The 25,968-nt window shown below is 44.5% G+C and overlaps 1 protein-coding gene across 1 annotated transcript in view; it reads left to right on the top strand.

Annotated features, from left to right (window-relative positions):
- Positions 1-25,968, top strand: part of LOC120842565 — an 87,092-nt gene that overhangs the window by 59,402 nt on the left and 1,722 nt on the right. The window contains exons 3-4 of the mRNA XM_040213699.1: positions 5,222-5,307; positions 14,887-14,967. Coding sequence (XP_040069633.1) covers positions 5,222-5,307; positions 14,887-14,967 — 167 coding nt within the window. The remainder of the gene's footprint in view (positions 1-5,221; positions 5,308-14,886; positions 14,968-25,968) is intronic.

The raw sequence follows: 25,968 nt of genomic DNA on the forward strand, positions 1-25,968 counted from the left end.
AGAGCAAATATCACAATGGTGTGTTTAAAAGAGCGCGAGTCTAAAGATTAGAAAGGATAACCATCTTACTTTTTTTAAGGAATGTATCTAAATTCTTGAAAACAAAAACGTAATGATTATAAGTTTTGGGAGGTAAATATTTTGGAGTTTATTTTACCCAGACTTTTGCTAATTCAATATGTATATTGAGCACATGGAAGTAAAACACCATTTACATTTTTTATAAAAAAAATGTCAAGGATGCGTTATGAATGTGAGGAAACTATTTTATTTTTGTACCGGTAGGTCTATACTTGAGTACGCGAGAGCAATGTGGGACACTTAATACGATGATCTATTTGAAACGACTAGAATAGCCTTAAAATCAAAAAGACCATTTTCCGTAAATAATATAACTTCTACCTTGTATATTAGACATGACTGTAATGCTGTCGCGGGAATTATTGAGATTACAAAAGAAAATTACAATTGTTTTGTTTTAGCCAAATATACTGTAAGAAGACAATTAGTAAACACGACTTACTCCTGGAACCAACTTGCGTCTGGTTCCGGTGTGATCATTCTAAAAAATTTATAGGGTATCGTTCTAATACAACCAGTTTTCCTCGTTTTTTTTCATCAAAACGGCTTTAGACTGGAGAATTTGGCTTGAAAAATTGGTAAATATATTAAACATTGTATATTTCTGCGTTTTTGGCATTAAGACTGAATGAGATCTACGATAGTGTGCTGCAAACGCAGTATACATAATGTTACTGCATAAATAATTAATATATCGTCCCGCCCGCAGCTGGCCAAGTAGGCAGCGCGGTCGTGGCCTAACGGTTATCGCGCTCTCCTTCCGCGCGGAAGGCCACGGTTCGATTCCTGGCCGCGGGTGCGCATTCTTCTGACTCTAATGTGATGTCCTGGTAAATTCGAGAACCGTTTTGGGGCTAATTCGAGGTTGGAAAGTTCTACACGCCGAAACTTCTGCGCTGATTGTTCCAAAAGCCCACGCGTGTACAAAGGGGCTCCGCGTGCCAAGCCGGAGTCACTCTCGCCCCAGCGTACGATCCTGCTGTTACGCCGCCATCGACGCTCTGCGGTTTTCATTTGTTCCCTTTTTGTTTTGGGCACAAGTTTAGTCTTTTCAGTTATTATGGAATCATCAATTGTCATTTGTGACAATTTAAGTACCCTTATGGGTATAAAAAAAAATTGGAACTATTTCTAAGTAAGCACTGAAAATAGAAAACAAATAATGGAACAAATCAAGAGTGTCGATGCCGGATGCCACCGTGCGCGGAAGAGTTTTTTCAGTCTCCAAAGGTTAGTGGTAAAATTATTCGTTCAGTTTGGTACTGAGGCCAGGATTGTGTTAGAAGCTATAACTCTTCTAAAAGGCATAGAACGCCCGTGGCAAGGTCTACAGGTTTTCCCGCTCATTTTAATCCAAGCGACGACCAATTTAATCCCGGGGTCACTCAATTTAATCCAAGCGCCATACAATTTAATCCAAGCGCCACACAATTTAATCCCGGGGTCAGTCCATTTAATACGCAATATATATGTATATATATATATATATATGCGCTCATTGGGGGTGTTCAGTGGTCGTGTTTCGCTTACACATTTGGTAACTTAGAACAATTGTTTATACAATTAGAATTTTTGGGGGGCAATTGAGAATTTGATCACTAATGTGATTACTTTGAGTTACTAGTCCCACTATTGACGAGGCTTAACTGATATGTTGGTTACTCTTTTTAGAGCGCAGCTCTTAGGCACCCGTTTCCAACTTAAGCGGCGCCGGCGTCCCCGCGGCCGTCGGCGTAACCAAGTGGTGAATGATGGGTAATTTCCCCCGCTAAATTTAGCGGAAAAATTTCCCCGCTAAATCTAGCGGAAAACTTTTCCTGCTAAATCTATCGAAAAATTTTCCCAGCTAGATTTAACGAAAAATTTGCCCCGCAGATTCTAGTGGAATATTGTTCCCGCTAAGTCTAGCAGAAAAGTGTCCCCGCTAAATCTAGTGTGAAATTTTTCCCGCTAAATTTATCGGAAACTTTTTTTCCCGCTAAACCTAGCGGAATGTTTTCCCCGCTAAATCTAGCGGAAAAATTTCCCAGCTAGATTTAGCGAAAAATTTGCTCCGCAAAGGCTAGCGGAAACGTTTCCCCGCTGAATCTAGTGGAAAACTTTTCCCGCTAAATCTAGCGGAAAATTTTCCCCGCTAAATCTAGCGGAACAATTTACCAGCTAGATTTAGCGGAAACGTTTCCCCGCTAAGTATTGCGGAAAATTTTCCCAGCTAAATCTAGTGTAAAATTGTTCCCACTAAATTTAGCGGAAAATTTTTTCCCGCTAAATCTAGCGGAAAGTTTTCCCCGCTAAATCTAGCGGAAAATTTTCCCAGCTAGATTTAGTGAAAAATATGCCCAGCAAAGTCTAGCGGAAAAGTTTTCTCGCTAAATCTAGTAGAAATATTTTCCCGCTAAACCTAGCAGAAAATTTTCCCCGCTAAATCTGGCGGAAAAATTTCCCAGCTAGATTTAGCGGACAATTTTCCCCGCTAAGCGTAGCGGAAAATTTGCCCCGCTAAATCTAGTGTAAAATGTTTCCACTACAATTAGCGGGAAAATTTTCCCGCTAAATGTAGCGGAAAATTTTCCCCGCTAAATCTATCGGAAAAATTTCCCAGCAAGATTTAGCGGAAAATTTGCCCCGCCAAGTCTAGCGGAAAAGTCTCCCCGCTTAATCTAGTGGAAAAGTTTTCCCGCTAAATCTAGCGGAAAAGTTTTCCCCGCTAAATGTACGGAACAATTTTCCAGCTAGATTTAGCGGAAAATTTTCCCCGCTAAGTCTTGCGGAAAGTTTCCCCGCTAAATCTAGTGTAAAATTGTTCCCACCAAATTTAACGGAAAATTTTTCCCGCTAAATCTAGCTTACAGTTTTCCCCGCTAAATCTAGCGGAAAATTTTAGATTGAGCGGAAATTTTGCCCCACCAAATCTAGCGGAAAAGTTTCCCCCCTTAATCTAGTGGAAAAATTTTCCCGCTAAATCTAGCGGAAAATTTTCCCCGCTAAATCTAGTGTAAAATTTTTCCTGCTAAATTTAGCGGAAAATTTTTTCCCGCTAATTCTAGTGTAAAGTTTTCTCCGCTAAATCTAGCGGAAAATGTCCCCGCAAGATTTAGCGGGGAAAATTTTTCGCTTAATTCAGCGAGGAAAATTTTTCAGCTAGATTTAGCGGGGAACATTTTCTGCTAAAGTTAGCGGGGAAACTTTTCCGCTAGATTTAGCGGGGAAAATTTTCCGCAAATTTTAGCGGGGAAATTTTTCCGCTAAACAGCGAGGAAAATTTCCCTCTAAATTTAGCAGGAAAAATTTTCCGCTAAATTTAGCGAGGACATTTTCCGCTAAATTTAGCGGAGAAAATTTTACGCTAAATATAGCGGGGAAAAATTTCCTCTAGGCTTAGCGGGGCAAATTTTCCGCTAAATCTAGCTGGGAAGATTTTCCGCTAGATTTAGCGGGGGAAATTTTCCGCTAAATATAACGGGAAAAAATTTCCGCTAGATTTAGCGGAGAAAATTGACCGTTAAATTTAGCGGGACAATGTTCTGCTAGATTTAGCAGGAAAAACATTCCGCTAGATTTAGCTTAAAAATTTTCCGCTAGATATAGCGGGGAAGCTTTTCCGCTAGACTTTGCGGCGCTAATTTTCTGGTAAATCTAGCTGGGAAAATTTTCCGCTAGATTTAGCGGGGGAAATTTTCCGCTAAATATAGCGGGAAAAAATTTTCCGCTAGATTTAGCGGAGAAAATTGTCCGCTAAATTTAGCGGGACAATGTTCGGCTAGATTTAGCAGGAAAAACATTCCGCTAGATTTAGCTTAAAAATTTTCCGCTAGATTTAGCGGGGACGCTTTTCCGCTAGATTTTGCGGCGCAAATTTTCCGATTAATCTAGCTGGGAAAATTTTCTGCTAGATTTGGCGGGGGAAATATTCCACTAAATATAGCGGGGAATATTTTCCGCTAGATAAAGCGGGGAGAATTTTCCGCTAAATTTAGCGGGGGAAATGTTCCGCTAGATTTAGCAGTAAACATTTTCCGCTAAATTTAGCGGGAAAAATTTTCCGCTAGATATAGCGGGGAAGCTTTTCCGCTCGACTTTGTGGGGCAAATTTTCCAATAAATCTAGCTGGGAAAATTTTCCGCTAGATTTAGCGGGGAAAATTTTCCGCTAAATATAGCGGGAAGAATTTTCTGCTAGATTTAGCGGGGAAAATTTTCCGCCAAATTTAGCGGGGAAAATGCTCCGCTAGATTTAGCAGGGAAAATTTTCCGCTAGATTTAGCAGGGAAATTTTCCGCTAAATTTAGCGGGGGAATTTGCCCATCATGCACCGCGTGGTTACGCCGACGGCGTCGGCGACGCCGACGCCGCTTAAGCCGGAAACGGGTGCCTAAGAGCTGCGCTGTAAAAAGAGTAACCAACATATCAATTAAGCCTCGTCAGTAGTGGGACTAGTAACTCAAAGTAATCACATTAGTGATCAAATTCTCAATTGCCCCCCCAAAATTCAAATTGTATAAACAATTATTCTAAGTTACCAAATGTGTAAGCAAAACACGACCACTGAACACAATAAGTCCATATATATATTGTGGATTAAATTGACTGACCCCGGGATTAAATTGTGTGGCGCATGGATTAAATTGTATGGCGCTTGGATTAAATTGAGTGACCCCGGGATTAAATTGGTCGTCGCTTGGATTAAAATGAGCGGGAAAACCTGTAGTAGTGAACTCATCTGGAGAGGAAGCCGTCTGCTCCTTGCGCAAGAGTTACGCTGACGTCACAACGACGCCGAGCTCTGATTGGCTTTGATTCGAAGCATAGTAGGCAGACCTCGATGCTAAATGCCGTGAGATGTACCCACTATTTTGTTCTATCAGCCAATAAGAGCTCGGCGTTCTGACATCATCGCTACCCATGTCCAAGAATCAGAAGAGCTTGAGCTCCGCATACCGCGGCGTGAAAGTGATACAGTAGAGAGATGAACAACTGCTACGGCGTGAGTAGTGTTTCATTAAGTTGAAGTGTCATTTCGCCATAAAAACGCTAATTGTTTTTTTTTATAATTAAAAAAAAAGATAGTTAAATTGTTATAACCGGGTAATTAGACGACGACTCTGTTATTGATCTTATACTTCACCTTGTTCTTGAAACAGGTGGATAGCCAGTATCCAAGTTTTGGGTTTAACGAAGTCCGGCACTCATTCTCAACCAAACGTGATGCGTTTTGTACGAGACAGAGGTAAAGTTTAACCTATGTGTATATTTTTTCCATTCAGTTTCGAACTATTGCAAGAGCTTACGTTTATTAAGTTAAGCTTTCACAGGAAACATGGAGATCTGCTACACACATCAAGAGCAACCGGATATAGCTATCATCACTAACATTTTAGAAGAAAATGTAGCGCTAATAAAATATTTAATCGAATAATAATTAGGGTACCTCGGTTTCCACCAGATTTTAGATATTATAGTAAAATACAGCTTTAGCCGCTCGCGGTTTAGGAAGCGGAGGGCGTGTCGGAGTCTGGAGCATTTCGTTATTGTCCCGCATCCAATGGAGTGCGACATTAGCCAATACAAACTCCAAAGAACAAATCACGGTGCAAGAAGACGGACGATAATCAGTCACGGCCTGTGTTTCTTAAGCTATCAGCGATTAACGTGTGCACATGTCAACACAAAGCGATACACTTTCCCAACCTTCGAACATTGCAACTAACGCGATACCCTTCGCCACCAACAGTGTTGTTAGAACCAGACAGATCTGTTTAAAAGATATAGAGCTTGTTTTTTTTTCGCGATTTGTAGCAACACTTGCGTTGTCTGTAGTCTAGAGAAGTACCAAATAAAGCTCCTGAATAGCTCTCCCCCCCACCACACACACGCACACACACCCACACTCACACACACACACACACACACAGACGCTCCATCCTCAGGTGCACACGCTATTTGATCTATATATTGTGCTCATTCGCTCTTCTGCGCCGCCTGAATTATCTCAAGATAGCAAGTGTGAAGATGTAAACTGTGTCAGTTGGTTGACATTATAAATCATGAGAGAAATATCTTCGAAAACGCGGACGACTAAAAAGAACATACACGACAGGACAATGCAGTACTCGCCACTAAAGACTTTTTATAGAAGAAACAGTCAAAGAAAACGTACTAAAGGATTGCACAAAAAATACAGGGCCACACTGGCCGAACGAGAAACGCGTCGGTAATTACATTCTTTAAGCGTTCACTACGTAACTCATTTTTTTTCCGCAGGAAGGACATCTCTTTTCCTGACAGCGCCACCTATTGTTCACTGACACATAATTACTCATGGCACGAAATGTGTAAAACCTCTATGATCTATTTCTTCACCCTATTTACGTGTGCGCCCATAATGGTGACCCTGCCTAAATCAGGCCGACACTTCTGATCGGTGCAATGAATTGGCAATAGCCCTCAAACCGTGGCTGCGAGCGAATAGGCATGATCTCTTAATCTGTCATTCAAACATCTTCCCGTTTGGCCCACATAGTATCTGCTACCTAAGAAAGGGATATTATACGCAACGCACGAAACATAAGTGACGGAAGGTTTTCTATGCACCTTGGCGCAGTACGCCTTCGCAAGCCTTCGCAGGCGAAAATGCTTCAGCTGCGGGTACAGCATTGTCCTCTCGCGTATGTTCTGCTTCGTTGTCCGCGTTCTCTGAGGTGTTTTTCTTACCATTGAGGAAAGGGCGTGCATATACATATTGTTATTTCAAGTTAGAGACAGTCAGAGGATAAAAGACACCCCACAGATACACAAGCGAAAATCCCATTTCCCCGACGCTTTCTGCGTTTGATTTGAGGAGCCGCGAAAACAGACACTCAAAGAAATCTGTTGAACGCCATAATGCTGCTATGTCGGCACTGCTTCATGGCTGCCGTCGGTTTCTATGGGGGTAGATATTGAGGGAGGGGAGGAGATCAAAGCGTGCGGGGACGTCAGAGGGCCGACCTCTGACTCGAATGATAATTAAAATATCCCATGATTTTTTTATGTGCCCACAAACATCCTCGCAATCTACTGTGTGGTGCACAAAACATAGGTGGAATTTATAGACATAAAAGAAAAGACGCTTACAAATCTCTGAAATACGATATTTAAGTGCAGCTCTTGAGGTATTATGATTTTGCGATATATATATATATATATATATATATATATATATATAATAAGTCAGAGATCCGTACTTGCGGAGTTGCTATGCTAGGAGTTTATTGCATGTATTTCGACAGTTTCGCCGAGAGGCTCGGCTTCGTCAGGAGATGGCATACATGACATGTATGCCATCTCCTGACGAAGCCGAGCCTCTCGGCGAAACTGTCGAAATACATGCAATAAACTCCTAGCATAGCAACTCCGCAAGTACGGATCTCTGACTTATTACATTTTCCCGGTCCATTGTTCTCAAGCTACTCTGCCTCACCTATATATATATATATATATATATATATATATTTATTTATTTATTTATATACAGGGTGTTTCAGAGAACTCAGGCCAAATCGCTCCTGCAAAAAATACTCATCGCAACGAAAAATGGCTTCTGTCATTTTGGTCCTGGGCCAGGGGCCCATTGAGAAAAAATATTAAAGTCCGGGATAATTGACATGTTATTTATTTTTGCGTAATGAACTTTTTTAATATTGTGTTTAAGGGCATGGTTTCAATAAGAAAAATGCTCAGCATCATCAAGAAACACTAATTCAACAAATTGCAGAACGATAGAAGGCACGCGAAGCATTTTACGACTTTCTGAAAAACCGCACAAAATCAACGGGTTTTTAAGTTTCGGTTTGCTATCGGAGCGCATCTCGGCCCTGGCGGCACCGAGAGATAGTGCAACCAGCCTCTGCTGCGTCGCGCGATGACGGCGCAGATGAGGTTGGCTGCACATTCTCTCCACGGGGCGTGGTGCCGCCGGGGCCGAGGTGCGCTCCGATAGCAAACCGAAACTTAAAAACCCGGCGAATTTGTGCGGTCTTTCAGAAAGCCGAAAAATGCATCGCGTGACTTCTATCGTTCTGCAATTCGCTGATTTAAGGTTTTTTGATGATGCTGAGCAATTTTTGAATTGAAACCATGCCCTTAAACACAATATCAAAAAAGTTAATTGCGCAAAATAATTATCATGTTAAATATCCCGGACTTTAATAATTATCCTAAATGGGCCCCTGGCCCAGGACCAAAACGACACAAGCCTTTTTTCGTTGCGATAAGTAGGTTTCGCTGGAGCGATTTGGGCTGAGTTTTCTGAAACACCCTGTATATAAATACCGGGTGTTTTATTTTATTCCTACAGAGTTGTTTAAAAAAAAAAAAACGTGAACGCTACACTTGTGCGTTTTGTGAGGAGGATATTGTGTGGGTAGCTAATTTTTTCGAGAAGTCGGCCAATTAATTAAAATTAACTAATTAAGTTTTAATTAGTGAAAATAGACATATGGTTAAAATTAAGAACTTGCTGAGCGTTGTCCAAAACTCCGAAATCGGTCATTTTTAGAAAGACTTTGAGCGCGTGAGACGCGCAGTAGTGCGCTGAAGTTACCACTCGTAGAGCAGGTACAAGGCTGGGGCTAGATAAGAGACGGAAAGATTGCGCGGGCGCCTTACCGCAACCGCTAGCCTTGTACCTGCTCCACGAGTGGTAACTTTAGTGCGCTACTACTCTTCTCACGCGCTCAAAGCATTTCTGAAAATGACTGATGTAGGGGCTTTGAACGACGCTCAGCAAGTTTCTAATTGGAACCGTATGTCTATTTTCACTAATTCAAAAGTTAAATAGTGAATTTTAAATAATTACCCCACTTATCGCAAAGAACAGCCACCCACATAATGTCCCCCTGGGCGTATAACTCACTCGCACAAACCGCATAAGTGTAGCTTTCATCGCTCCTTTTAAAACAAATCTGCGAGAATAATAAAAAAACCTGCATATACAAATGTAGATCAATCTCTACACATACTGGTTCTGCACCCTCCAGCTCTTCCGTGTCCTCTTCATCCTTCGTACCCTTCTTCTTCACATCCTCCTCTCCCGTACCCTCCCCTCCTGGTACTGTGTACCCTCATTTCCTCCATACCCCCTTCCTCCCCTGTACCCTCCCTTCTTCCTGCTGCGTATCCTCTCTAGACGGAAAGTTTAATCTTAAAGTGGTATGCTTTTTTTTTTTTTCGCGATTTTCGCGATTTGTAAAGCTCTAGTAATTCCAATATTCAATTTACAAGTCTCGATCATTTTCATCTGGCGACCAGGAAATACTATCCAAGTTAGTAACACGGTGACTATAAATCACGTGATCATGACGTGCAGTCAAACAATATCATTCTAGGCGCCTCCGTGATTGCCCAAGCTCGCCACGCTACGATCGCACACTACGCTACTCGGCTACCGCCAATGCTAGTCTCCCTTTCGCCCTTTGTCTTTTGGCCTTTCACCGCATGCACATGGGAGATCGTCGCGGACAACAGCGAGTTCGTCCGTGACTATTTCGTCGTCGTCGCTGTAGTCCAAGTAAAAGTGACGCTACCAACATCTCTCGAGTCCAAGTAAAAGTGACGCTACCAACATCTCTCGATAACGATTACTCTCATTGTTGCTGCAATCAGTGTGAATGACTTCGTCGAAAAGAGCTGTGATGTACCATGTGCGTTTTGTCCGGGCATGCTTCGAGAGGCTTCGAACCTCAGTATTCCGGAGACCCAGTCTCCCCACCCTCGCGCCATCGAGCAAGAGCTCGCGAGCCGCCGACCGAGTGGGATGTCGGGTTACCGTTCTTCCCTGGCCATGTAATGGCTTGCAGGTGCAGGTCCAGACTCGCTGGAAGACGGGACGAACCTATGCTAGAGAAACCGGGAATTTCCGGAGTATGGTAAAGGGGACTTTGTGGAATAGAGGGGTAGAAGAGGAAGGAAGGGCGACCAGGTGGAGCCCAGAGGTCAGCATTTTTTCGTTGAACTCACAGATAGCTAAAATAAAAAATTAAACCTCACTCACACTCACCCTCGCGGCTGCATTCACCTTCAAGTCCTGACTCGCGGACCCATGAGCTGATGAACTCAGCGAACTCACACCCCTCACTGAACTCATGAACTCACCGAACATATGAACTTACAAACTCACGCCCCTCAACGAACTCATGAACTCACTCACTTACCGACCTCACTTACCTAAGTAGTTCCAGCCCTCACCGTAGTTGCGGCGCTGGCGTTCGTGTTGCGCGGCTTTTATTCGCAACTCCAGTGACCTATAGAGGACGCCACTATACTAGGCAAAGCAGGCGGTTGAATACAGGTCGTGCCCTGCCATGTGCCAGCTCAACGCACAACGCTGAGGCATGAGCATGAGCAAGCATTCGACTCAAAATGGTTTCCCCGCTTTTGGAGCGCAGCTCTTAGGCGCCCGTGTCTGGGGTGAACGGGGTCGCCGTCGCGTCGCCATCGGGACTTCGGCGTTGCCGAGCGCGTTGCATTATGGGAGTTTTCCCCGCTAAAGTTAGCGGGGAAAATTTTCCGCTAAATTTAGCGAAGAAATGTTTTCGCTAAATTTAGCGGAAAAAGTTGCCTTAGATTTCTTGTGTACACACAAGAAATCTAAGGCAAGTGCAACAGTTAATATCTATTATGGGGGAATAGGAAATAGGTAACAGTTAAATATCAGCCATTGAACGCCTAAACGCTTTAACAGTTTAATTGGAAATGTCAATGCTGGTTGTGCTGAACGTGTTATGAAAATGTTGGATGCGGTTCATCGGAGTTGAAAGGTTGATTACTTTAATTGAAAAAGTGGGATTTACCCTCAAAAGTACTCCCGGTGCATATATATTATTAGCTGATGGGATGGTTGAACAATCAATTCGACCATGAACGCATTTATACAAAAAAAAAAGTTAGATGGCGCTAAAGTCATATCAAACTTGAAACCCCTCTATCCTGATAAAAGTGGCGCCATTCATTGTAGTGGAACTGCTCGAGACACGTGCCGCACGCAAGTTCTGGTAAAAACATGGCGTCTGAAATCTAGCTGAGTGCTGCGCTGTACCACCATGATCTTCCCAAGGGCTGCACGTGCCTCTTGCATCGACGCACCTTTCGCTACTTTTAAAACATAAAATGCCTTTACTCGAGCTTAGTGTAGTACAACCACATCGTCGTAAAAGCCTGTTATACTCATAATAAACACTGCGGCCAATGTAGCCATCATAAATAATACAAAAGAAACGTCTCTGCACGTTTTTTTATTATTTATTTTTGCTTTGCTTGCATTACGAATACAATTTAAAAAAAACAACAGAACTAAATTTAAGCTTGCGACGTACTGATAAAAATACAAAATGAGTGCAATACGACTTGAGGTCTGCTTGTCGATGTAGAATACTTCTACCTGACTACGCGAAGAGGTCAACCTCAGTGCGCGTAAGCGTGCGTACGTGCTCGAGTTCCTGTATTTGGCTGCTATACTCCGTTTCACTTTGCCATAGAGGTCAGCCGACGCGTTATCTACCCCAACCAATCCCGCGCTCTGATTGTATCACATTCAGCGCGTCGCTGCGCCTCTTCCGAAGGTCACATGACGCTCTCACAACACTGCATTGGCTTCAATGACTTGTGTCCTCTGCGGTCTATTATAAAGTTGAAAGAAGTAACAGCTGTGCTATTTAAAGATAAAAAAAAAACAGACAAAAAAATCAAAACAAAAATTACAGAAAGATCTATTGGTAGATTTTAGGGAATGCGATAGCATGACCCTTGGAAACGCCACACACTTCAATCTTGGGGAAACGCTGACATGACCCCTTCACTTTTTCCCTTTTGGATTTCTCTTTTCCTTCCTCAATTTTTCGCTGCGTTTTTTTGGCCTCGTTACGGGGTCAGTGTTAGGGTTTCCCGAAATGGGACGCGTGTGGCGTTTCTCAAGGGTCATGCCAACGGATTCCCTACAAATCCACCAATGGATCTTCCTGTATTTATCTCACCTCTCTTTTCTCTCTGCCTGTCAGCGTACGTTGACGCCCTTGGATGCGGTCATTCATATCACTCGTGGAAATCCATACCACTCGCGGGACGAATCTCACTTATATCGCTTGTGGAGTGAACCGCGTCCATTGTTTTAACTACGCACGCACATCAGAGACTACACATCTCTATACGGAAACCCAGAGCGGAGAACAAGAGGCGACGGCAGAGCGGCAACTGAGCCCACAAAGCCTTAGTGCTGAAGGAGAAGTCGTCATCAGCGAGGGCCAACGCCGGGCACAGACGAAACACGACGATTGTGTCAACGATCGGCTCAAACTTGACTCGAAGCCGAGCGTTGGCGCAGCATTCGTTTCAATCTGCGTTCAGCGTTGCCCTTCTAGGATTCAGCTATCTCATTCAGCACTGCGGCTTTGTTATCTAGGAGGTGTTGCGCGGCGTCTCCTCCTCGCTGGTTCCGCGCTAGCTGTGCGCCTGACTTTGCCGAAAACGAAAGGGCTCGTTCTGGCAAAAGCCCGGTGGTGTCTTGTCAATTAGTCTGCGCCAAGGAAAGAGGAAGAGGCTGACGCGTTCGGACGTCAAAGCATCGGACCAATGGGTGCGTCACACGCGTCGCGCTCTCCCCTTCCTTCTCCCTCTCTCACTGGCGCTGACAGACATAAGACACCGCCGGCTAGTCGTGAAAATGAGCGTTTTGATGCTAACGCATTAAAAAGATTGCCGGCTATCAGTGCGTGTCTAGTCTGCGGCGGCGAAAACTAGAGGTGCAAAGCCACGAGAGGTTCAAGTCGCGACACTGACCCTGAGGTGTCGGTCGCCGGGACGCCACTCGTCCGGCACTGTGGACCCTGCCTGAGGAAAATATTGTTTCGTGTGTGTGTTTGAAGTGCAGCATGGCGCCCGTTCCTTTCTCTGTTTTTTTTTTCTGTTGAAGTCAGTTTTTGATTCCTTTTTTTCTGTCTTTCTAGTTTTCAATTTTGTCACGAGATGCTCGAAAGAATATTTTGCGAGTACAGTGTATGCTATATTGCCACGCGGGTCGCTGAACGAGAGCTTACGTGGCCGAATGGTTACCGTGCTGGGCTGTCGCGCGGACGTTCTGGTTTCGATTCCAGGGAGCAGAATGTTGTTTTATTTATTCTTGCTGCTTGGAGTACTCGCAAATTCGAGAACTTTTTCGTCTGATCGAGTTACGAATATTCTACGTAGCGAACGTTTAGGCGGAATGTTCCAGAAACCCACGCGGCTACAAAAAGTGCTCCACGTGGCAAGCCGGAGTCAGTCTCGCCCCTGCGTTCGATCCTCCTGCTACGCCGCCATCGTCGCCCGCGACGCTCGATTGTTATCGTCTGTTTCCCTTTTTGTTTTGGGCACAAGTTCACCATGTTAGACGTTTAGTTTGTTTCAGTTTTCGTCGCCTTATCAACTGTCATTCGTGACAATATAGTGCCAGTGTGTCACTCTGCGTGCTGACTGATTGGCTTACACGGAAGCACTTCTGAGCCCCTGTATGACCAAGTTATTTGTATAGAATGATGTTTGTGCTAAAAATATTTATGATCAGAAAATTAAATAAATAAGCATATATTTGTTTGCTGTCCTTTTCTCAACACCGCGGCTTTAGATAACTAGCTGTTTTTAAATGTTAATGCAGATGGCACTTTTGTTGGACACGCTTTTTCTTTCTTAAAGAAATGGAGCTCTGAACTTTTTGTTTTTGTTTTGTTTCATCGGGAAATGCACAAGTGGTAACGTTTTACGGTAGAGTAAAGAAGGGGTTTGAACCGGTTCTCGCTTGGTGAAGCTGGTAACTGAACCAATATTGAGAATGCGTCACTAAACTGGAGCCAAACAGCAACAAAATGTAAAGCTACTGAATCCGAACCTGAATCGAACCGGAATAAAAACTGGTTTGACAGCCTGCATATACTATGAAACTTAAAAGCCAAATGAGTTGGAAGTGTTTTAATAGGTACAGAACTGAAGAATCAATGTTCTAATAATGTTCTAAAACATAAGTTTGTCGAGTGCCGTGTTTGGGAAAACATGTAAATGCAATCACGAGTTCCGTACAACGCGACTTTAGTAAATATTTATAGCTCCTCCGAAGAGATCGGAAGTTTGTGATGTGGGTTTTTATTTGTATTTATTACACGAAAATCGGAAAGGCATTGAGTGTTTCAAAACACAAGGACACTCAAGATGCGGCTTGCTTGAGATAGGAAAGATACACCGTGTGGTTTAAAAGATTGTTTTGCTCAATCGTGATTGCATTTTACGGAATAAAACACAAGGTACCTGCATAGATCTTCGCGCTGCGTGTTTTTTTTTTTCTGATAAGTATTCAAGCATTTAAAATACCTAACAAATTTACGCTTCAATTGCCGTAATATAACCTTTATTTCATAACCGTAATTCAGCGAATTCGTAATAAGCATCTCATCATGGAAGTCATTTCTTATACAGCATACTCGCGAAGGAATTCCCTTTAATCGAGAACTAGAAATATTAAGCCAGGGGAGGTAATATCTTGAGAAGCAGTTTAGCGCACCGAATAAATGTTTCTGAGCATAAAGTACTAATTAGGGCTACACAATAACTTAAGCAACACAAATATAAAAATATAGACATGTACAAATATCTCGTCAAATGAGATTTGAAGACTTTCTTTAACATTAGGTCACGCCTGCAATAATCTTACTTCCAACAAAATGGCTATACTTACAGCAAGACTGTTGTGCGATTTTACCGAAAATAATAGAACATAATTTAAACGAAAATGTTATACATTTTTCAGTTGACGGACCACAAGGTCACAAGCTTCTTTACTCTAACTACAAGAACTGTTCAATTTTAAGAATAAAGAAAAAAGAAGAAGGTAAGCTCGTGCTTGTTGCTGGCTTGTAACGCGTTATAAACTCGATATAAAGTCAAGAATGTATTGAGTTGTTCAGTTTGTTTACAATATGCAGTCAACAATTTCGCTATAGTGAAAGTTATTGTGTGCGAAACGACGTAAATGACCAAGCAGAGCGAAAATGTGAGACACATCAAAATAAAGAGAATGAACACGCGCAATGCGTATAAATAGGGCTGGAAACTAAACATTAAATATATGTCTTAATGTAAAATGATGCATACAATGATGTCCTTCTAGCTTGCCTAAAACATTCAACTTCCTGGTCAAAAATTTCAGCCAAGGCTTTGCCATTAACAACATCACGCTCCCCGTCTACGTTTCCTCGTAGGGCACACTGTGCCCTAAGAGGAAACGTCACGACGAGGGAGTAGAGCGCTCGCGCCAATTTTGAGATGACATGAACTGAATTTCTCTAAAGGAATGGCTTTGCAGTATTCCCGAGATCAAATGTACTTCCTGGTCGAAAGTTTCAGCAGGGGTTTCGTCATAAACAGCATCACGCTGCCCGTCTACGTTCGTGCTTAGGGCACACTTTGTCTCAATTTTGCCTAATTATCATCCCCTCCGTGTTTTACTTTGTCTTCAAAATAATACACAATGATCAAAAACTTTGTGAGAAATGGCTCTGAAGCCTGTAAAATAATATTCGAGCCAATAAGAAAGAGTAAAGCGTGGAAGACTAATTATTTATTTATTCTGGTTAAAGTCTAAATTACTCTCACTAATATTATAAAAAGCTTTGGACGTGTCATAAGGGATATGACACCAACTTAATGCGGGTAAAAATAAAAAAAAATCTTATACACTTCTGAGGGACACAAAAGTAATCGCACCTAAAGGCAAGAGTGCATGCAGCCCAGCACTCACTATCTTGTACAAACATACAATCCCGCGTTAATCTTTTATTTATTTATTTATTTCGGGTAACCCCGCAGCGCCCGAAGGCATTATTGCAGGGAGGGGGGGGGGGGTACAAGATCAAACAATCGTACAAGGGTACAAGATCAAACAAATTAAGTAGGTGTTCATAATCAAAGTGAATGGGCCTCCAAACCCGTCTGGCATAAACAGTACGCACGAGTCGGCGCGGCACTTTTTCTGAAATACATGATTGTGTCGTTCCAGTGGCGTTCCGTGCGAGTGAGCAAACCTCTAGTTTGGACAAAGCCAGGGCACGAAATAGAATTATGCTAGCGGAAGTACAGCAGATCCCGTCAATCGGGATATCACGCCCCCTTTGCACCTGATTCTAAGATTGTGAATGACCCATTCACAATCTTAGAAACGCGCTCAGTAAACGAGAGCCGGCAATGAAACAGCACTGCCAGGTCACGAATAGTATCTGGCCTCGTAATAGCTGAACCTAACATGGTATACGGGTATTCAATTCAGCTTCTCTGGCTGGTAGGGGAAAGAACATTGACCTTATGGGGGTTAAGTATCAAATGATTTTTCAAGCACCAATTTAGAACTTCAGGAACATCGCCTTTGCGTCATCTGGCAGTCAGTAGTTTCACGAACTTCGCGACAAATGTTTACATCTTCTCCAATTTGCAGCACAAAAATGTTGAATAACAGTCGTCCAAGATAAGACACCCCATGCACTCCAGTTTCTGAAACGTACAAGGAAGAAAAACACCCATCACGAAGCACTGTTTTGGTCCTCCACCAAGACAACTCGACTGCCAATTGCAAAACAGGCTAGTCACGCCTAGAGCTGACAGTTTGGCAAGTAACAACGTATGATCCGCAAGATCAAAAGCTTTAGTGCAGTCAAAATAAATAATCTCAACTTAAAGCAAGTAGGCAGGCGAGCTGGTTAGGGATAGACACAGCCACCCTGGAACGGGGGACAAAAGGACGTTCAGACACGATACTCCGAACGCAGCTAAAGAATTATTTTCCAGGCCAGATGCTTAAATAGGCCCACTAACCCTCAAGCAGGATCTAAACCAACGCCTTTTTGTGCGCGCACCGTTCGTGCGTTTCTTGGGAATTGCGTATTTTTTGACGCCGCGCTAACTCCTTGCACCTTCCTGGCGGGTATTAGAAAACTTTCAACTTTTTTTCAACGCGCACGAGAATGCGCTGTGACGTAGTAGGGCGCTCCTCAACTAGGTAGAGTGGCTTAGAGCGGTAAACCGGGGTTCCGGTCTGCACTCGAAAGTGGCCTCCATAAGGCGGCTGCCATGGTACGCAAATTTGACTACTCGTCACATGACCAAACCAAATACGTGACGTCACAGGAAAGATGGCAGCGCCCATGCAGCGGCTGTCCCCAGCTGGGTAGGAGCTTGTCGGATTCTTTGTTGGTTGTCGTTCGTCTCGGCGAGTTAATTTCAGACGCGGAAGCCGTCATATGAGGCCGGTCGAAAGCGACTTCAGAGTTCAGCGTGGTGTCTGACGTAGGTATAGCGTGAAAATACGGAGGAACGGTGTGCATTTCGCTGGTGACCGACGGGGATATTGTCACGGAAGAGACAATCTGCCCTATGTTGCTCGGACCTCGGATTGATTCGGATACCGCTGGGATAAAATTTAAGGCGACGATTTTGTGCTCTGGTTGACCATCGAAATCTTCGAGGTCTGCGGTGAAGCGAGTGCGATATATTTGGATACACAGTTTAGCGACGGAAATTGCGTGAGTCGTGCTTGGCATTGTGCAGTCGTGGTGCCGCTTTGTTCAAATAACCGAAGGCTCACTTTGGCTGTGCGGCGCACCGGAGCCTTGAAGCTGGTAGTTGCCGTGCCGTGCTAAATGATGCTGTGCTGCTTCCCAAATTGTTCCGGCGAAAACGTGCACTTACAATGAGCACAAGTGTTGCAGTTGATATTGATTCCGCTGGTCTGTCGCACGCTTCGTCGACACAAAAGTTTCATCAACACTCGCTACGCGAATTGCAAACCGTATGGACAATTCATTGCGCGTGTTACCTACCCAGTCCGCCCGTTCACGCCGCTTTGCAACAACCGTCTGCAGCGGCTCATTACCAGAAAAGTGGTCCCACATCTATTTCAGTTTAGTTCGCCAAAGACAGTCGCCAAAACCCGAGGGAGTGTATTTATTCGGACAGAATGCCACTAAAGCAATGCAGCTTCTTTAGTGGTCAGGGTAGTCTCTCTTCTGTCAGTTTTGTTATATTATCACGGGTACTTGCTCCAGTCCTATATTCTATCAATATTTACTATTCTGGAAAGTTCCAGTCCATGCTCAGCTGTCATCGTATGTTCTGGTGGAGGTGCTGGGTACTCTACTCATAGCCCTTCACTCTATGTGCACCTTGGCGGCTCCTCAGCCGAGTTGCCCGATAACGGGACACGGGTGGCGGACTATCCCGCGTCTTAAACTCTTGGCGAGCCGTGAACCAATAACTATCCCGAGCCCAGCAGAAAGACCACAAGACGAGTAAGTACAACAAGGACGAACCTCGAGAATACACCACAAAGAGCCTGAAATCCGAGTCGGTCGCTGCTACCAGCAGGAACCACCGGAATTCGGTATTTTGTCAGAAACACCCGAAGCTAACAATAGCCAACAATAGCAAACCTGTAGCAGTGAACCGCGTCCACTCCCACCATTGTTTGTATGCCCGTCGCACCTCACACTCCTACGCCCTTTCACGCATGGTATTTGAAGATGTCGAGGGGTGTATTGAACAATATGACCGTGTTGCCCGCCACAGTGGGTGGACAGACAACCAGCTCCTGCAGAACCTTAACTTCACGTGTAAGAAACTGTCAGGCACTTGTTCGAGAACCACGAATCCTCCTCAACGTCATGAGCAGTTTGCAAGATCAAGCTGAAATACACGTTCATCATTCAACATTCACGAGAGAGAGCCGAATTCCTGATTCTGTCCAGGACACGGCCGCAACAAGAGCGTCGCTGCCTTCGTGGAGGATGTTTTGTGCCTGATCGAGCACCCACGCCAACCGTGGTGCTACAGGAGACGAGAAGATAAGAATCCCAAGCTCCTCATGTTAGGGACAGCACCTTCGGCAGCCTTGTCCGCGACCCCACGACAACAGTCGAAGGGTTCGTATCACCGAGACTTCCAACATTGAATGTACAGTGCAGGCCGAGCCTGTCACTATCAACAACTCCCCAGCGTCTCGACACTCGAGTCATCCAGCTGCAACTTCGACGCCAGACTCCCAGGCATCCGTAACACCATCCACTTTGTTGTCCGATAGATCAGGAAGCTAGTTTCTGCCATCAGTTGCCTAGCTTTTATTTTGATTGCTGAGATTGTTTCGGAACAAGTTCGACAGGCATTTCAACTGTAAACTTCTTCAAGCAAAGAGGCATCTGACGAACCGAGGGCGACTTATGCCACAAAGTCACGACGTCCACCACCGGCTACCAGTTAATATTCAATGCTAATTCAACGAGACGCCCCAACGCCGAAGCATTCCAACATCGGAAAGAACCAGTGTAGGTTCTTGCTGAACAAAGTACACCGATGAAAACGGAGCTGCTGCGAATGGTCGACCGAACACCACTCTGCTACTACTGCAGGAGGCCTACCACGTCCACTGGACGTGCCGGTACCAATGAATTGGCCTGCAAGAGTTTGTGCCGAACGACCTTCGACCACGTCTTGAGGAGCGTCCGCGGGACATTGAGGATTATCTTCGGGGACCTTTGCCCCTGGTACTGACATTACCCCGAAGCTGCTGATACCCATCACTTCGACAGGAAGTAAGCACGACAAAGCAGGTGAGCGGCAATGCAAGGACACTTGATTTGGTGTTGGTTGTTGTTCGAGGACAATACCTAATAATTTGCCGACACCATTTATCTGTGTCCATGCAATGAAGCACACAATTTCTAACTTTGACGGAGAATGCCGCTGAGTGACTTGAAGAAATAGAATGGTTGGTTGTTCTCAAAAGTGGACACCAAGCATCACCCAACTTCACCTTGCCACACGAGGCTTAGACAAGTTGCAGTGGTCGCGGGATGGAGAAAAAAATCGCCATTACGAAATGGAAGTAAAATGGCTTGGATAGCAAACAAAGACTGTTGCCTGTTGCCAGCCATCAAGTCAATACTACAGCAAAAGGCACAGCCACGTAAGCACTACATGCCCGAGCTTGCTGCATTGACGCAGAGAACTACCAGGAAAATTTGCGGATTAGAAGCCAGCTCTGCAGCTTCAGTGCATCAAATGTCAGTGGCCGCACACGACGTATGATTACAAGACGGCACCTGTCGGTCAAAGCTGCCACTCGACCAAACTGAACACCGACGTGCCAGGAGCGTCATTCGACAACAAGGAGCACAGGTACTACGACTGGACGCCTGACACGAGACTGTCGCAGAAAGAACTCGTTATGGAACCATTTTTTAAGAATCAATAATTATGTAATTAAGTGGAAATAAACATATTTGATACACTAACCAGATAAACATATTTCCGCTCGCCTTTACACCTTCAGAGTCTCTACACAAAGAATTATGTTCACGGCACGTGCTGGACCTATTGAGGACACCCGCATCTCTGCCCCCTTTATATTAATTGATGGGACATACCAGACTGGCAGACTGGTTGCATTGGGCTGCACTCGTACCACTTCTGAACATGTGGCGCTTCCGAAAACCAACTCCAGTGATGTGAAAATGTTTTTTTTATTAATTTATTCCCTCCAAGGGCCTCTGCAGGCATTGCAGAGAGGTTACTTAAAGCTACACACGTGATAACATCAAAGCACACGGACATTAATGAGCACAAACCAGGCCCAGCTACCGAAAAAAATATTACACTAGTAAGAAATAATTATGGCTGCAACTTGTTGAGTGCAAAAACAAACACACCTCTGAGCATCTAGTTTAATAGTATGGATGCATTTTTGTATAGCAGGACACTTCCTATACGTACGACACACTAGACCCTTTGCAGAACCCCATCAAGCAACACAACTGTCACCATTTGTTTACGGCGTAAAGCACACGAATGGGCCCCAGTTCAAATCGAATGCTAATGCAGCATTCCAGTCCAATAGACGCTGAGCCGAGTTCACAGTGATGGCAGACATAACATTCTTGTCGAACAAATGCCCAAAGTAAGAAAGCCTGGGGTAATTAGAATAGTAGCTACTGTAATTCGTTTCCTCACAATTTGGCAAACGGCAAAGGCTACAGTATCGGTGAGTCAATTTGCACGTTGGAGAAAGGCACATGACAACATGTCATTCAGAGAGCTCGTCTCCAAATATTCGTTACACACCTTCGCTCCGTCTCTCTGATTGGCTCGAGGGGGCTGTGGCGGTGGCCCTTTTCCAAGTTACGGTGATGCGAAGTATAGACAGCCCACACTTTTCAAAAAAGTCTATTGAAGAGACCGAAAGGAATGGTCAACATTTTTCAACAAGACTGCTCTTCAGGCAAGGGATGAACACAAATGTGAATGATCTTATCCAGGTAACTAGAACAAGTAAATAATTGATCGACTAATGCAATACACTCTTGATGAAAAAAAGTATTGCTGCAATAAATTCTACAAAAGAGAAAAGGGTGCAGTTAATCTATGCATACACCAAAACAGTTGTTCTTATAGCAAGTCAAAAAGCTTTGAAGCATATGTCTGCAACGATTTATTCATCCCCACACTCAATAAAACGCCATCCTCGTAGCTGCAAATAAGTGTGCACTTCGCACTCACAAAAAAAGGAAGAAAAGCGATCGAATGTAGAATCGTTGATTAGCACAAAAGGTTAAAGATCGCAGCAGTTTCCTCGCTAAAAGTTGCTGTGATTATGCAGTTACCTAGGGCTGAAACAAATTCCCCTAGGCCCTACATCCGACGCATACATTTCACGTCGATTTTCAGACATTCCAACGTCCAAACGAAGCTAAGAGAATTCGAAAAGTTTATGCTAAAAGTACTCAAAATTCTATCGATCCTCGAACAGATCCCGAATCCGAGCACCTGTACAGCGATAAGGCTGATGCTGTCTCACAGGTGTTCATATCCAGATGATCCAGAGCGATCTTGAGCAAAAAGGGTATACGGTCTCATTCCTTCATATTTTCACATTATACCTGCGTCAGCGAACACGAAAGAGCCAGAAGTTGTCGGAAAGCCGCTGCACATCACGGCTACCGCGCACCAAACAAACTCTCATCCGCCAGCTCTGGGCGCTGCCATCTTACATGTGACGTCACGGATCTTGGGAGGTCACGTGACGAGTAGTCACATTTGCGTAAAACATGGCGGCAACCGGGGGGGGGGGGGGGGGCTGCCACTTCCAAACTTCCGGTTTATCACTCTAAGCCCAAGGACGTTTAAACAGACAGGACCCGGCATGACGTCAGCCTGAGTGAAGCCGGAAGAGGCGTTTAATCCCAGACTGCCTTGCGCACCCGTTCCGAGGCCGTGGGGTAGCGCACCGGCGGTTCGTCTGCTTTCTAATCTGCTCCGGCGTGTGCTTCACGAGGCTAGCTTTCGATGCAATCCGCGTCCGCCGTGGGCGTCCACGATGCAAATGCTTTGCAGCGTGAGTGTTTATACTTAGTTCCACATTATGTGCGAGTGAAGTCAGAACTGGAAGCGCGAGCCCGTTGTTCTGTGCGCCCCTGGCTTGCATGCGCGCTCGTGCGATATGCTGCTGCTGTTTATTAAAAAATGCGTTGCGCACCGCGAAGTCCTTCACGGTGCGTCGTCTAGAGCGTCTCAATTCTAGTCACTTACTTTCTGCTGGGCAACCAGGCGTTCGTTTATAATAATCTCATCCAATTCCGACCATACCGATTTAGAAGTCTCCCGTTAAGCGCTGTTTCAAATAACAGTGGGTGCCGCCATTACTTTCGGTGCACACAGTCGCGTTGCCACGGAAATGTCATCGCAAGGCGGTTGTTTGCACCGAAATTAATGGCGGCGCCCACTCACTAGGCTTCCCATTGGTCAAGAAATGCTCGCTGCGGCTCGTGGCCACGCCTACTTCCGTTACACTTCGCTCCATGCATTGGGGATAGGGACGCCACCTCCTGCCCATTATGACCTCCTTGCCCTAAGCCCCTCTACCTCGTTGGCGCTCCTCTCCCATATCCTCTCCCGGCCAATCGGTGGAGGGCACCAGACTCCGCGCTTCTTCGCCGTCTGCGCAGGTGCTCTCCGCTCGCCCAAAAGCGCACCGCCCTAACCAACGCGCGTGCTTGCGACTCAGAAGACGTACCCGAAACAGCAAAAAACGTCACAAAATACGCAATTCCCGGGAAGCGCACGACCTATTCGCGCGGACAAAAACGCGTTGGTTTGGATCGCGCATTAGCAGACACACGCTGCCTGAGGTCACACGACCGTGGCAGATAACCACAAAATAACGAAATACCCCGGCGGCCGACAAGAGGACAATAGTTTGTAGGACACAACAAAGCTCCGGAAGACTCAAAGCACACGCTAATGGCAAGCAACAAACACTAACAAACCAACGAGATAAGCACTTCAACCTCACCCCTTCCACCCGGCCGGCGGCCGACTTGAGAACACTTTGTCCAAAGAACCTAAAAAAATCTAAGCGCTAAGAAACGTTTTAACTGAGTTGGTAGGTGCAACGGACATATTGCTAAAAAAATCCCCTGTTCCAGTAAATCATCGACGACTCTTTAGAAGACGTTTACAGGCGTCGCTTTGGTTACACAGAATCTCAGTGTCTTGCACAACACTGCATTCAGCGCACTTGGACATGTGTTTGGCCAACTCGGAAGCCTCTTTATGATGTTGAACAGCTCTGCTGTGTTCACACAGTCGGTCGTTTATGAACCTAGCAGACTGTCCAATATAGCAAGAACCACACTTCATATGAAGTTTGTAAACTACACCAAGATCACAGCTCTCTGAAGGTTCCCTATGATCCTTACTAAAGCCCCTCACTCCCCTCCGCTAAAAAAAAAATAAATAAATGTTAATCTCTTCAGACGAAAATTGGGTTTAAAAATTACAGTAATACCAAACTTCCCTTCAAGGCCTTCAGGTTTGAGACACGTCATAAAAATACGGAAGAGAGACAACCTTTCTCTTATCAATCGCGTCAGCTCTTCTGACTTGACTGTGCTTTAGAAACCGCAGGATAATAGAAGATACAAAACCACTGCTATAACCAGCCAAAGACAGTCTACGTAGCTGCTTTCCCAACCTAGGATATGAAAATTGCAAGTGTTTCATAGACGGCGCCAGAGCCAGCGCGATCACACCCAAGTCAACTTTTTTAAATAAAAAATAGATGTACATTTGCGAAAAGTAAATTTTTTGGCGACAGTAAGTATTGGGTTAACGAAACAAATCTGGGAACGTTTCGGCCGCCACGTAGTATCTCAGCAGAACAGCCCCCCCCCCCCCCCCCCCCCTTTTCTCCGCCATCCAGTATCCGGACATTTCGTTGTAGGACGTTGCGGTTTAGGGTGTTTCGGTGTAGGGCGTTTCGGTGCAGCCTGTTGGGTGCACGGACTTTTAATTGCGCAGTCTTTTCGGTTCAGACAGTTCGGTGCACGAACGTCTTGGTGCGCGTACTTTTCGGTGTAGAATATTTCAATGTTACGTTCCTAGGGCAATTCCGTCAGTCTTGAAAAAAGAGCCGATTAGTACCAAAAACTATTGAGAACTATGCGTTGTCGGATACAGTGTTTCAGTTAGAGCTAATCCTCTCTGAACCGGTGGATTTTCTTCTGACTCTAGAAGTTAAGTCTAGATGTGTGCGAATAGTGAAATTTCAGTTCGAATTGCGTTAAGATCAACTAGTACCTAATATTGGTCAAAAAGCAAAATGACAAATCAAATAAAAATAACAAAGCTTTTTTTTCGTAAAAAATTTCGCATACATAAAAAGAGGCGTGCGTGTTTGTTCTGCTACAGGTTACGCAGAACAAAGATGCCTGCACGAATAAAACGGTTTAATGACCACACTTAAACGGCAACGTTAAAGGAAAGCTGAAGATGTGCATAAAAAAGGGAGTCATATGTGAATTCTAGCGTATTTTTGTCATGTGAATTTGAATATCACGAGCATTTGATCCAAACACATCAACAGATGCGAGAAAGCCCGAGAACCAACCGCTGGGCGTAATATCAGACAAAGAAGCTTCAACAGCCTTGCGCTTGCTGCTTGTAACGGAATGCTTGCAGCGTTTTTGACTCCTTGGTTCAGACTTATGGAAGGCACGGAGATGTTGATATCTCTGCATAATACGTCAAGATTTCTTTGTTTCACCGAACGCGCCTGGAAGGAGGAGCTTGAAGGCTATTTGGAAAGTGCAGATGTGGCTACTTGGCACACCAATCTGAGATATATTTTTGATATTCGTAATCCTTGATGGCAGATAAAGACGGCTTAAGAATTTCTTCTAAAATACAGAAGCGCTTCAGCTTCCCTTTAAGACACAGCAGAACTGTTTCAATCGGGTGACATCTTGCGTCACTTACAGTGACACCACGCTCAACGCCGCGGGGAGCAACGGGTAAGCGGAAGGGGCCGGTTCAGTTATAGCTGCTATTTGTACTTTAATATTAATTTGCTATATTGTAGGCGCAAGAACTTATAATGGGAATGAAATACCGAGAGGTGCGCTGCAAGTACCGAAATATTATTGAATTCAAAATGGCAACACGCGTAGTTTTCGGGTTTTTGCCAAGCCCATTCAAGAAACTGGGAGCATCAGTGCTTTGTTCGAGGAACACGAAAAACAAGACACTTTTTGCCGAAATGGTTTGTTGGACACGGCTTTTGAATGCAGGCTTGATTTAGATCCAAACAAGTCAGTCAGGACTGTTTTACCGTTTGAACAGCGTTCCTCAATAAACCCAGATTTTTGCCTGCGGTACTGATATTCCATGTGTCTCAATATTCGAAAACCCAGATTCTAGGAATATGTAAATTGAATCCAATTATTCGGAAAATCATCAGTCGGTTTTATAATTCGATAATCAACTAATCGCCAACCCCTAGTTTACCCATAGCTTT

This window comes from Ixodes scapularis, unplaced genomic scaffold (assembly GCF_016920785.2).
Source record: "Ixodes scapularis isolate PalLabHiFi unplaced genomic scaffold, ASM1692078v2 ptg000460l_1___fragment_1__unscaffolded, whole genome shotgun sequence".
Lineage (NCBI taxonomy): Eukaryota > Metazoa > Arthropoda > Arachnida > Ixodida > Ixodidae > Ixodes > Ixodes scapularis.